The sequence below is a fragment of the Phyllobates terribilis genome, unplaced genomic scaffold (genome assembly GCF_046119375.1).
Source record: "Phyllobates terribilis strain yellow unplaced genomic scaffold, ASM4611937v1 Scaffold_1__5_contigs__length_1240528914, whole genome shotgun sequence".
Taxonomy (NCBI): Eukaryota; Metazoa; Chordata; class Amphibia; order Anura; family Dendrobatidae; genus Phyllobates; species Phyllobates terribilis.
The window spans coordinates 930,418,429-930,432,597 of record NW_027362761.1 but is presented as its reverse complement, the minus strand read 5'-3'; the positions used below and the strand labels follow the sequence as shown (position 1 = coordinate 930,432,597).

General features: G+C 36.5%; 1 protein-coding gene across 2 annotated transcripts in view; it reads right to left on the bottom strand.

The window, feature by feature from the left end:
* Positions 1-218: 218 nt before the first annotated feature.
* PCDH10 (protocadherin 10) overlaps positions 219-14,169 on the bottom strand; it is a 78,854-nt gene continuing 64,903 nt past the window's right edge. For both annotated transcript variants that reach the window (XM_073641686.1, XM_073641694.1), the window contains one exon: positions 219-6,469. In XM_073641686.1, the coding sequence (XP_073497787.1) occupies positions 6,450-6,469 (20 nt within the window). In that variant the 3' untranslated portion in view covers positions 219-6,449. The remainder of the gene's footprint in view (positions 6,470-14,169) is intronic.

The following is a 14,169-nucleotide window of genomic DNA, read 5'->3' as shown; positions in this document are numbered from 1 at the left end:
TAGACAATAGACTTGCCTTAACACTAGATATCGTGTCAGCGGATACAGAGGGCACAAGAGTGAAAAGAATGCACAAGTATTTGCACATGTTTTTTGTCAATTCTAAGCCTAATTGATAAATCCTAAGTTTAATTCCTGGTAATTAGATAGACAACTGCTTTAAAGCTTTAAAAGTGGTTAAAATAAATTAAAAGTTCGGTTAGAGTTAAAATTGCAAATTAAGGATACAGATAAAGTTTTAATTTATTAATATGGTTACCTACTGCATTTTATACAGTCAAATAAAAAGAGCACAATATTTAACATTGTACTGTTTTAGCAGCTTACAATAAAAATACTTCTTCTTTTGTATCTACGTCATAGGAATCAATATGAAAGCTGTAAGAATGTTATAGATGAAATAAAAAAAATGTAATACACACAATAAACATAACACAACCGGCTATTTAGTACCTAAGTAAATACCTTAAGACACATACAGAAAAAGCTCCTTGGTCTGATTTGTTACATTGTGAATGATAGCTAACACAGTGATCTGGACTAAAAGAGAGGACAAAGGCCACATAAATGTGTTTAATCACACAATATAAAACCTGGATGGGAACAGGAAGAAGTAGTCTTATTATTTTATTAATTACCCTAATTATATTGGCATTATGTGTAAATATACATATATTGTACAAAAGAAAGACGTCTAAGCTAAATGATAAAGTTGTACATGTATTTTTCTGTAATATACAAATGTATATTACTCATTATACAATCTATTTATTTTTTTAGGTATTTTTTTTCAGTAAAAAAATAATTATTAGAGAAGACAATGTAATTTTCAAAGACATAATTGTTTTCACAGGACAGACACAATCACTCCAAAGATGTGGCTCTTTTGGTTACACTTACTGTATTTATTTTGTAAATCTGTTTCAGGGTGAATTTGACCTCTATATTACATGAGCATAATGACACAATGGGCTACGAACTAATGTCATATTGTGTGATTCTTATAGTATGGTATATGGTACATGTATTCACATGTTCTTTTAGAGCGTACGTCGGGAGCACTTCCACGAAGAGCGTGCCAACAAGCCCATAGAATGGCCCTTTGGCACATATTTGGCCAGTAAATGCATTTACGCTACTGAAAAGCATAATACGGTTTTTAAAATGAAGTGACATATGTCATTGTATTGGCATGTAGTTGTTTTTGTCTGGGGAAAATTTTGGAGGAACATTTTCATTCAGTTCAATCCATAAATGTAAAACTATTGTGTCGCTTTCAAGGCATACACTTCATTTATAATCTTTATTAATGTCTCACCATCGTTTTCTAAGAGTTAAGGTTAGGGATGAGCGGGCCTGTAGAACTTCGGGTTCTGGTACCCGATCAAACTTTTAGTCCAAAGTTTGGTTCGGTTCCCAGAATTGTACCCGAACTTGAACCCCATTGAAACTAATAGGGACCCGAACTTTGGAGATGGAAAATTCTCTCTCTCTCGATTTCCCCCAGAACGCCGAACATTAAATTGGACTTCCAAGAGAAGTCTGTGTTCGGAGTTTAGAAACCGGACACTAGTTTGGGTTCGCTCATCTCTAGTTAAGGCATTAACTGAAATGGTGGTAGGCTGTTCCTGAGCTCCACGAACCCTGCAAAATAGCAGGAGCATATAAAAAGGAAGGTAGTATTTGTCTCTGCTCATCACATTATCACTATATGTCCCACAGAGATTTGGCCTCTTTATATTTAAGGTTCAAGTAAAACCTGAATATTTTTCTAAATATAAAAAGTGTAAAGCAAATACACAAGTCTTCATATTATGGAAGTAGAAGAGCTCAGTTACTAAAAATTATGAACACCTTTGGGGTTTTTTGCATTTAAATACATGCATTTTTGGCTAAGTAATATTTTTTGCAATTGCATATGTTACATATACAAAGTGCAAAGCAACTTTACAAATCCTAAAATTACAGATGTAGTAGAGCTCTGTTTTTGAAGGATATTCACACCTTTGGGGGCATTTATTTTTGGTTAAGTAATAATCATCTTTGCAACTGGGTTTTAATAGAAGGCACAGCTTGCCTTTGACAACCTCTATGCTACCATGTGTATTGCTGACTGCAGAATAAGCTAAGAATCAGTCTCTTATCTTCCACTTGAACATTGAGCTGAACTTTGTGTTATTAAAATGGGTTGAGAAGAGCTCAGAAGGAGATAAGAGATGTAAAATGTCCTGTCAGAGCAAACTCACTTTTTGCAGGTAACGCATTCTATAGCCAGCAAAAGACAATGCAACAAATAAACTATAAATGGCATACGGTGCAACATTATTAATAAAACCCAATTGCAAGAAAGACATGTAGGCAAAATACATAGATTCAAGCAAAAAAAAAAAATGCCCCCAAAGATGCCTTTATCTTAAGTTTGTATCATATCCCCTATCCAGAGCCTCAGCTGAATGGAGCAGAGGTCGATCCCCTCATTCAAATGGAAATGTCGAAGACCACCCAAACACAGTATTCGGCAATCTTCAGTGTTCCCAGTAAGAGGGAGTGGAGCGGTAGTGTGAATGATCGACTATCGCTCAATTCAACTGTGGTTCTCTCCGCTCCCCGATTCTCAAGATCACTGGGGGCAATGGTGGTCAAACCTCCAGTGGAAAGGAGATAACTTTTAAACTTGAGCATACCCCTTTAAGTTAACATAACAAAACACAATTACTAGTGTTGGCATATCTGTAAAGTCTAGAAAGATTTGCCTCCTGTATCACAGAACTTTAGCACTGTTTTAATTTATTAAAATTTGAGTTTATAGAGTTTAAATACCAATGGGAGTGCACTATTAAACTGGCTTAATTACATAAAGAAGAATTACATAAACTTTACAGTTGACAAAATTATCAATACATCTACAACCCCTATATCTATTATAACTGTTCACAGGGTTTGTCTCATCACGGAAAGCCCCCTCCTAAATATTAGAACTCCTGTAGTAAGAACAGATGCAGCAAAGTTTACCTGGGATATCACAACACAAAAAGTGCAATTTGACACTTAAAGGAAATCTGTCAGCAGGTTTTTGCTACCTCATTTGAGAGCAGCATGATGTAGGAAAGGTAAAGAAACCCTGAATCCAATGATGTATCACTTACTTAAATGGGTGCAGTAGTTCTGACACAGAGTTTTTAGATTTAGTAATACAGCACAGCTGAAAAACCAAACCCCCCCCACACCAGGTCCTGTTTGTACATTGTCTATAGACAGTAAGCTGCTTATCACAGGAGGAGGCGGAGTCGGACTAGCACGTACACAATGCTGTAGTCCAGACGACGATAATCACCAGGTGATAAAAACTTCAGTGTAAGTAAACAGCATCACATAGCCCGACATGTGACATATCTTTGAATTCAGTGTTTTAACCCCTACCTCATGCTGTTCTCAGATTACATAGCAAAAACCTGCAGACAAATTTCTTTTAAACTGACATTGGTCAATGACTTGTGCTATGATGACTAGTCTTAATTCTCTTAAGCGAGATAAACGTCTGTGACAAGTTATCAAGATGGTATGTTATTTGTAAAATGAAACTTTGCTACATGTGCAGTATTACTCAAAGTCACTTAAATGAATAAATGACCACGGAATTCATTCCTTTTACTAAATGTCTCTCCACTTTGGCTCAGAGAAGGGATCCCAGAGCAAAAGGTACCTTTGAAAATCTTCAAATGCCCAAACTAAGCATAATAAAATTGTTTTTTGAGATGAGCAAACTCTTTTTTTGTGTTCAACCATTCTAGTAATACCTTGCTGATAAAATTAAAGGCTATGGACACTTTACCATTTTGTCATTGTTCTATCACCATCTAAATTCAAAACTGATCAACCTTCTAAATAGTTTTCATTAAAAATCTCCTCCTAATTTTCTGCTGTAGAGTCTGTGCTGCTCCTTCACATAGTTGGATATGCCGGTGCTTTTAACATAGATCAGACATCGCAGGCGGTTCCTTATTATAGTACGGATATAGAAAACATCTGGCAGGATAACAATCATATAGCTAATGTATTGGCATAAAGAAAAAGGACACTGCAGAGAAGGGGACCACATAATCCTCATCCTCCAGGCATCCATAAATATTAGCTAGCTGGCAAGTGAACAATCTCAGCTGACTCTCCCATAAACAGGAGAGCTCATTTCACAGAGTGCAGCTATGTTCTTGGCTGGCGGCTTATTTCTGGGAAAACATGCCTGATCGACATCTCCCCTGACCATCAGTTGACTGGCACTCCCATACACATTAGATTGTTGGTTCCGAACCCGTCAATATTGGGGGTTTGGCTGATATTAGTCAAATGTGTATGTGGTGCTTTTGTGTCTGTCAGCATAGTAAAGAGTAGATAATAGACGTTTTAAGTTGAATTGGGACAGAAATAAATCTCAGGAGATTTGCAAACACTAATGATGGCAGCAGCAGTGTCTGAGATTGAAAGAAAACACCTGCAGCATCTATTACTGAAAGTAGGAGCTGTCTGAAACCAGAATATCAGGGTAGTTTCAAGATGAATGAATACAATCTGCAGCCTGAAAGGTAGTACAACATTTTGTTTTAACTCAAAGTAGCAAATAACAAATGTAAAAATCATTTTCCATGTCAAAGTTGTCCATAGCCTTTAATAATGGAATAAAGCAGGTATTATCCATTGTACTTTCCTGTCCATTGGCAGGATGACCTGAAGGAATGGATAGATCTTTTTATTGATCAGGTAGCATGGCGGAGTCCCTCATGTAGCCCTAGCCATTAGGGAAATACAGTATATAAAATAACACTCCAAACCATTTGTGAATACAATCAAACTATTGCTTTTGTAAACATGTTCGATATGACATATAATCAATAACAACATATAGCGGAATAAAAAATAATCGACAAAGAATTACAACAAACACACTGGAATGTGAAAAAATAAAAGAAAAATAATAACATTTTAATATTTTGATGATATTTGATCTTTTTTTTTTTTTTTTTTTGACATGGAAGAAAAAGTTAAATTTAAAATGATTGTCCTTATGAGCCACTCGTTTTCTTTAATAAAACATAATTACTCTTCATATATATAGATATATTACAATTTTTACCATGAAAAAATATTATCATAGACACAGATAATATCGAAGTGTTTAATAATAATGTGAAATGGTCCTAAACTCGAAATCTTGCTGTGTAAAAAATGAATTGGAAAACACTATGTTTCATGATTCGTCTATTAAAAAACATTTTCTAGGCAAGATTAGAAGATATATATTTTTTTTTTTCAAGTTTCCACAAAACTATGCTAGAGAAAGATACGTGTAAGTTTATATGATTTGGGGCTAATCTTTCAAAATAGTAATCTTCAGGTACATATTTTACAATTTCAAACTGTACAGAATATCCAGTGTTGTTTTTGACAACATTTACAGATCAGTTCCCATTTTTTTTCTTTGTTTTTTTATAAAACTTAGCTGTAAAATTAAAATCCACAGGATAAAATAAGGAAGATCAAAATATGCCATAGTAGGTCATAGTGCTCAATCTTGAAAGCTGCATCTTTGGTATTTAAAGTTCCGTACAAATCTGATGTAGCTTATAGCTTCTTTTAACAGGGTGAACAGGAATTGGTCCGGATCTATCATTATGAAACGCTATTTAATAATTATATATCAACAATAAATAATTTAGGACCTGAATTAGCTTTACATTTTTATACCTTGTGGGCTGTATGAATCCATTTATAAATCAATTAAATTGTACCACTTTTTCAGAAAATTATATAATATATATATATATACTTTATATTTATTTAGAAGCTTTGAAATAGTACAGTAAACACTTTGCAACACGGTGTATAAACTACAGAATGTCCTTGATATTCCATGGGTCTGCGGATAAACAATATTTTTTTTTTCTTGTTTTTTTTTTTTTTCTTTTATGACCCACAGGTGAAAAATAACATGATCACAATCTCTCTTGTAAAGTTTGGATAATTCGGGTAACACTTCAGCACACAAAAAAAAAATAATAATAATATAAAACAGTCAAGTTTAAAACAGTGATATTGCATTTATAATGCATGTTCTATCGGTACGATTGGCTTCTTGTGGTGTTTAGAAACATCTAAAGGGCTCAGTGACGTTTTGGAGAAAGAAAGATATATAGTGCTGTAAACAGGCACACACTGATAAGTGAGGCAAGGGCGGTCGCCTCTGCAGTTTCAACAGTTCTTCTTCACATTTCAACTCATTTCTCAGGCCTGCTGAGAGCAGAAAGGTCCTTAGTTTGGCCATGCCTTCAGCAGCAGACTTTTATTCCTTCTTTTATACCAGACTGGATGGCCAGGATAATGAAGTTGAAAAGTTGATGCTTTTGTTGGTCAACTTGTGCAAATCATGCTGCTTCGGGTAAGTCCTGTAGATCTGACTAGCATATCCTTTTTCGTGCTGAGGATGAAAAAAAAATAAGGAAATTAGATTAGAATTACAATGAAAGTTTAACGGGAATAATAGTTGTGTGGTCCAGGATTACACATGCAGCACGTTAGCTCTATAGTTCCTACGGTAAAACTTCCTGTGTTCTGCAGGATTAAAAATGTGTTGTCTCCCTTTCAGAAAATCCTGGCAGTGTTTTATAAAAAAACCCCTGTGCTTTGCTCACCATCCCTAGGTCTACCGATGAGTTGAACCAGAGGTCTGAGTTGGTCTAACTTAGTGTCTGATATCAGCTTTGATGTCACGTCAACAGCTCGGTAGCCAACCAGTGAGCTTAGCAGCTCTGTTCATGGAGACAGAATGCCCCACCCAGAACAGCTGAGCTAACTCGATTGGCTGCAGCCTATGTCAGTCACCGGAAGCAGCAATGGAGACTCAGAGGTGGACCCGGGAGCAGAGAGTAAAGCAAGGTTTGCTTTTTTATAGCAATGTAAATGTAATGTTGGACATTGATACCGGCGTTGCCAACCTAATGAGCTGGAAGAAAATTACGAATGGTAATCATCCACTCACAGAGTCGCCAACAGACAAGCTTTAATCGTGCTACTACGTTCGTCAGTGGTCTAACCATGGAGGAACCAATAGGTGAATACTACTTCTCCCTGGAACTACCAGCAGACCGCAGCATTGAGGACACTCTTCATAGATTTGGACTCACATCAGCATAGGTAGGATCCAACAGTATACTGTAACGTACTTGGAGGCATACATACTTTTGATGTGGAATACCATATTATATATGGAGGCATTTTGCTACACATTTTTTAATTTTTTTTATACCAAACTACACCCGAGACCGGTATTTTCTGTAAAGGAATAACCCCTTTAAGTGTTGTTTTGGGACATTATTTATAATCTGTGACAAATAATGTCTATATACTGTAAAAGCTACGTCTATACTCGTCATTTAGAATGTGGTCATTCATATGGATGGTCATTTAGATCTATGCAAAGTCCTTATGGCAAGTGCAAAATCTAGGTTCATTGAGAAAAATTACATAAAGCGGTGTAAACATCATTTTTAATCAAGTCAACGTGCAAATGTATTCAGAAGTTTTAAAACCCAAATTCCCACATCTGCACATTTATTAAATGGTTTAGAAAAGCTGATTCTAGAAGTGGATTAAGGGATTTTAATGCTGAGCATGGATTAGAGAATTGGCATACATATGCATACGTACCAATATGTTGAATGAAATTAATATTTTTAAGAAGGCTCAGTGGGGTTTTGGCCCCATCCGCCGATAAGTGTTTTGATCATAGTTCATTAGTTTAGTTGGAAATAGAGTGAATATTTCCTTACAGAATCAGTGGTAAATAATCAAATGCTGAGCAATTCTCACTGCATAGAAAATAATCAGCATACAAAACCAATGTCAAAAGTAAAAATAAAACCGTGTCCGTTCTTTCTCAATGTTGGGTAATACGTCCATTAAAGGGGAAAAGTCCAAGCTGGTCTTTTTCTATTCAGATACTTCTGAGTTACAGTTATATGAAAAAGTTTGGGCACTTAATCTTAATCTTAATGTTTTATAAAAATTGTTTTTTTTGCAACAGCTATTTCAGTTTGATATATGTAATAACTGTTGGACACAGTAATGTCTCTGCCTTGAAATGAGGTTTATTGTACTAACAGAAAATGTGCAATCTGCATTCAAACAAAATTTGACAGGTGCATAAGTATGGGCACCCTTATCATTTTCTTGTTTTAAATACTCCTACCTACTTTTTACTGACTTACTAAAGCACTTTTTTTGGTTTTGTAACCTCATTGAGCTTTGAACTTCATAGCCAGGTGTATGCAATCATGAGAAAAGCTACTTAAAGTGGCCACTTGCAAGTTGTTCTCCTGTTTGAATCTCCTCTGAAGAGTGGCATCATGGGCTCCTCAAAACAACTGTCAAATGATCTGAAAACAAAGATTATTCAACATAGTTGTTCAGGGGAAGGATACAAAAAGCTGTCTCAGAGATTTAACCTGTCAGTTTCCACTGTGAGGAACATAGTAAGGAAATGGAAGAATACAGGAACAGTTCTTGTTAAGGCCAGAAGTGGCAGGCCAAGAAAAACATCAGAAAGGCAGAGAAGAAGAATGGTGAGATCAGTCAAGGACAATCCTCAGACCACCTCCAGAGAGCTGCAGCATCAACTTGCTGCAGATGGTGTCACTGTGCATCGGTCAACTATACAACACACTTTGCACAAGGAGAAGCTGTATGGGAGAGTGATGCGGAAGAAGCCGTTTCTGCAAGCACGCCACAAACAGAGTCGGCTGAGGTATGCAAAAGCACATTTGGAGAAGTCAATTTCGTTTTGGAAGAAGGTCCTGTGGACTGATGAAACCAAGATTGAGTTGTTTGGTCATACAAAAAGGCGTTATGCATGGCGGCAAAAAAACACATCATTCCAAGAAAAACACTTGCTACCCACAGTAAAATTTGGTGGAGGTTCCATCAAGCTTTGGGGCTGTGTGGCCAATGCCGGCACCGGGAATCTTGTTAAAGTTGAGGGATGCATGGATTCCACGCAGTATCAGCAGATTCTTGACAATAATGTTCAAGAATCAGTGATAAAGTTGAAGTTACACAGGGGATGGTTCTTTCAGCAAGACAATGATCCAAAACACCGCTCCAAATCTACTCAGGCATTCATGCAGAGGAACAATTACAATGTTCTGGAATGGCCATCCCAATCCCCAGACCTGAATATCATTGAACATCTGTGGGATCATTTGAAGAGGGCTGTCCATGCTCGGCGACCATCAAACTTAACTGAACTGGAATTGTTTTGTAAAGAGGAATGGTCAAAAATACCTTCATCCAGGATCCAGGAACTCATTAAAAGCTACAGGAAGCGACTAGAGGCTGTTATTTTTGCAAAAGGAGGATCTACTAAATATTAATGTCACTTTTCTGGTGAGGTGCCCATACTTATGCACCTGTCAAATTTTGTTTGAATGCAGATTGCACATTTTCTGTTAGTACAATAAACCTCATTTCAAGGCAGAAACATTACTGTGTCCAACAGTTATTACATATTTCAAACTGAAATAGCTGTTGCAAAAAAAACAATTTTTATAAAACATTAAGCTTAAGATTAATAGGGGTGCCCAAACTTTTTCATATAACTGTATATCATTTTTCTCTCTAGTTTTTAGGTATGCACTGATCACTAATGGCAGCTGTAATATATAACGTACTTTCCAAAGTGTCTGGGATACAAAAGGAGTGAGTTACAAAAATGTAGCTATAAAAGGTGCTTTCTCGCAAATTTGGGAGACTTTCCAAGAGAAATGCAGATAAGGCTTATAAATGTTCTGCAAATGCAGGGCCTATAAGCTTTTAACAGAACCTCAATTATCTACAATACGGCTTCATTCACACATCTGTATTTGTTCTCCATGCACTAAGGCACAAACTCACTAGGTGAGTAAAAAGCCATCCTTGATGCATCTGTATGCTGTCCATTTATATCATGGACGTGTGAATAAGGCCTAAGTCTACACTTCTATGCAGAGCCAAAGTCTGTGCCTCCTCTGTCCATGTAAATGTCATTGTAGTTCTGGCAGAATGACCTTTATAATAATGATCTACTAGACCCAAGATGAATAGTGTTATACCTCCCAGATATGGGAATGCTGAATTATATGAAATTATGCAAGGAGAATAAAAAAATAAATAAACCTAAATAGTGAGACATTACCAACAAGCACTGCCACATCCATCAATGGAATACTATTGGCAAGTAGCATAACACTAATGAGAATGATGTGAGTGACATATAAGTCTGGTTATGAATCACTACTAGAGTGCAATGAAGGAACATCAGTGTTGGTTTATTCTCACATTTCAAATGGATCTATATACACACATATACAATGTGTGTGTGTTTTTAAACTGTATGTATATATATATATATATATATATATATATATATATATATATATATATATATATATTGTATAATGGGTGTGTTTTTAAACTGTATGTAAAGTGGTAACATTTAATTTTCAATTTTAGGTCTCTTGACATTTAACAATTTTTAAACCACAGATGAAAAGATCAATAGTGTGTGGACATTAGGGTGATACCACAATGCAATTAGGAGACATATCTTATTGGTTTAGTAAGGAGTGTCAGAAGTGCTCATTGTATTTATTCTGATTATTGCCTATTGACAGGCCTCTCTATATACAGTGCATTGTGAAAATATTTGGCCCCCTTGAACTTTTCTACCTTTTGCCACATTTCTGGCATCAAACATAAAGAAGATATACAATTCTAATTTTTTGGGGAAGAATCAACAACAAGTGGGACACAATCGTGAAGTGGAACCAAATTTATTGGATATTTTAATCTTTTTTAACAAATTAAAAACTGAAAAGTGGGGCATGCAAGGGGGCCAAATACTTTCACAATGCACTGTATCCTTTACAAACTATAAAGGCTCCCTTACATTGGAATCAGCTAACACAGTTGATTTTGAGAAGGGTGCAGCTCCTGCCCAAGCGAGCTCACAGAGCAGAGGACGGATTCAATAGCAAGTCATCAGACCTCAGGCTTTCAATTTAAATCATACTCTACTCTGCATGCTCATTCAGGTAGGTGCTGTGCACTCCTGTCTCCCGAGCTGCGCACTTCTCAGAGGTCTTTTAAGTGATTGGTGGAGGTCTTAGGACCCAACCCCCTACTAATCTGAAGATCTAAAATGTATAACATAAGACAAAAATTTAGTTACTCTCTAACTGCCTGATTCTTTTGTTGCACTAAGAGATAGTCTGCTACCAGAGGTGTTTGCGGTGACATACTCTCCTCTTCCCACTGAAAACACATGAATGTATGTTGATCCAGGGAACTAGTCTGATTGGAGATAGGATGGAATATTTCGCCCAATATAGGGCAATTAGCATCTGCCTCATGGGTTTTTATCTTCGGATAGATCAACATGTTGGGTTATAGGTTGAATTCCAAGATTGTGCCTTCTTTCCACCTTAAAACTATGACTGGCCAATCATCTGAACATTTATGTATTTGGAGAATCGGGAGAGATAGCTGTTTGGCCAACAATGGAGGTAGGGCTTCTCAAATGTTTTCTACTGGTGCCCTACCAGACCAGTTCGACCAAGAGTATGTCTAGGCCTCACCACCTGTAGTGAAAGTCCATGTTCAAATGAAAACTATCTCTCAGTTTTCCTTTTTTGTCTCCTGAACATAATATAAATAGAATAAAGAATAAGTCAATTTTGCCACAAAACTAAAGATGGTTGCAGCTTCAGAAAGGACTATGAAGAATATGATCACTTTTATAAAAACGAACTCCCATGCTGAGCCTCTCTAATAACTGGGGGAGTCTCGCTGGTTAGGCCAGCCTCATAGTTAGAGAAGCACTGATCTAAGGTATATGGGAACATTAAGTGTTGCTACAAATATAATAAAATATGCATCAATTTTTTTTTTTATCAAAACAAGTGTTGAACAATATGATAATAATCGTTGTGTTCGCCCAGAAAATGTGACAATAATTGGCCAGTGTAAATGAGCCTTCCTAGCTGTTTCTGAGCTGTTTTTTCCCCACTAATACATTTTTGGCTTCTTTGCTGGTAGATTTAGTCATGGACTAACCAGTGGCTTATTTATTTTTCAGTAAGCTTTCTTTCGTTCTATTTCCCAAGTTCAACAAAAATGAGTGTGCCATATCTAATTAAATAAGGGGAATGACAGGGGGATTTATAAGTACAATTTGGTGTGCTTTAGCCTTAGTGTTGCAGATTACGGATAATCCATGTGTAGGTTTCTTGAAACAGTTGAAATGTTAGCTCATTTTTTTTTCTACATTGCTTCCATGGTGTTCCAGAAATGAAGCCTATTGTATTATGTGAAAAGTGAGAAATCACCGCTGCTTAAATTTTTTGTTTCCAACATTTATTTTCCTCTAAATAGTTTTATGCATGTGTCAGGAAATCCATTTTGCGTTAAAATGTGTGAAATAGATGAAGACTCCATGCTGCCTAAGCCATCAAATTCATGTTGTGACAGAACCAGGGAACTTTCATAGCAATAATCCTTTTAAAAATCCTGACTTTAATGTGCAATAATGTCTACGACCACGGCATAGAAGCTGGATGGAAACAAATTCCCTTAGATAACCAAGCTTCAAAGGGAGCGGAAAATCTATGTGCCCTTCTAACCACAACACAAATTTAATCCTGGCATGGCACATAAGTAAGGATTTCCTTACATGGAAATGAAATGTACGCCCTTGCTAATAAAATCTTAGGTATTACACTGGCCGCTTTTTAGAACAGAACAAACGCCTGCATCTATACATCTATAGATATACAATTATAAAATATATCTTTATGCAATAACACAGAAAAAAACTACGTATAACACATGGGTAATAATTTAGAAATAATCCAAAATGATAATTGGAAAAAATGCTGAATATGCAATGAAGCCATTCTTACTTTCTAGTATACTGTCCTATATTCTTCAGTTTGTCTCATGCTTCTATTATTTTAAGTTTACAAAGAATAACTGGAGATTGTTACTGGCCACCATTTAGTGTTTAATCTGGTACATCCGGAAAGGATCAATATTGTTGCTATAGTAGGTATCCTACTAAACTGGGATATTACTGCTGTATAGGATTGTTATGACTGTACAGGTGTAAGTATTCATGAAGAATACCAGCTCAGACTCAAGGGTGTAAGTAATATAGAGCCAGACCAAACAGCTGTTATAGGGTTCTTTAAATGTTTTAGACTTTCAACCAGGTTGGCTCATTCTAGTAATTTATTTGGTGGTAACAAACTGTATGGGATTGACAGCGCTGCAATATTTGCCAACAAAGGTATGGATAAGTAACCAAAGGACTTCTAAACCAACATCAAGGCGAAAAAGGTCTACTGTTCTCAGTTTCAGGTGGTTCAGTTCAGCATCAGAAAGAGACTTTGGGGGTGATTAATCAGAATATATTCACCAGAAATTTGGTTTAAAACACTTTGAAAAGTCGCAAAGTTTTGGGGAAAAAATGTAGCAACTTTTGGAGTTTACAAGCCATTTTGAAGCAGTCCCGCCAAAATGGGAGGAGCTGTGAAAGAGCCAGGGTGGCGCTAAATCCACCCATCAAAATCAGCAAAAGTGTTGGCATTTTGTACATCAGAAATGTTACTCCAGTCTCTGACTGAAGTAGCATTTCTGATGAGGTGAACACCACTGATAACATGCAGGAACCTACATTGTAATAGGAAGGTGACGACTATGGCTGTTTGTGTTGTATCAGTCTCTACACTTAGATGCCAATAATTTAAAAATATTTTTGCTTCAATTTGTGGAATGAAAAAAGCCATTTACATGGACCGACTGGCAGCATGGTGCCATCGGTAAACTTTTAACAATTGGAGTCGTTTAAAGGCCTGTTTACACAGACAGACCAGAGTAAATGATGCGCACCGAGCGATCAGATCCCTTGGTGCGTGTAGGCTGCCATAGTTCTCAGCAGTTCCAGTCCTGTTTACACAGGACAATTCACCAAAGAGAATAATAACTTTTTCATCATGTGAAAAAGATAATTTCACCTGATGAACAAGCATTTTGCTCGTTCATTGGGTGATCAGCAACCTGTTTACATGGTAAGATAATTGTGAAGCG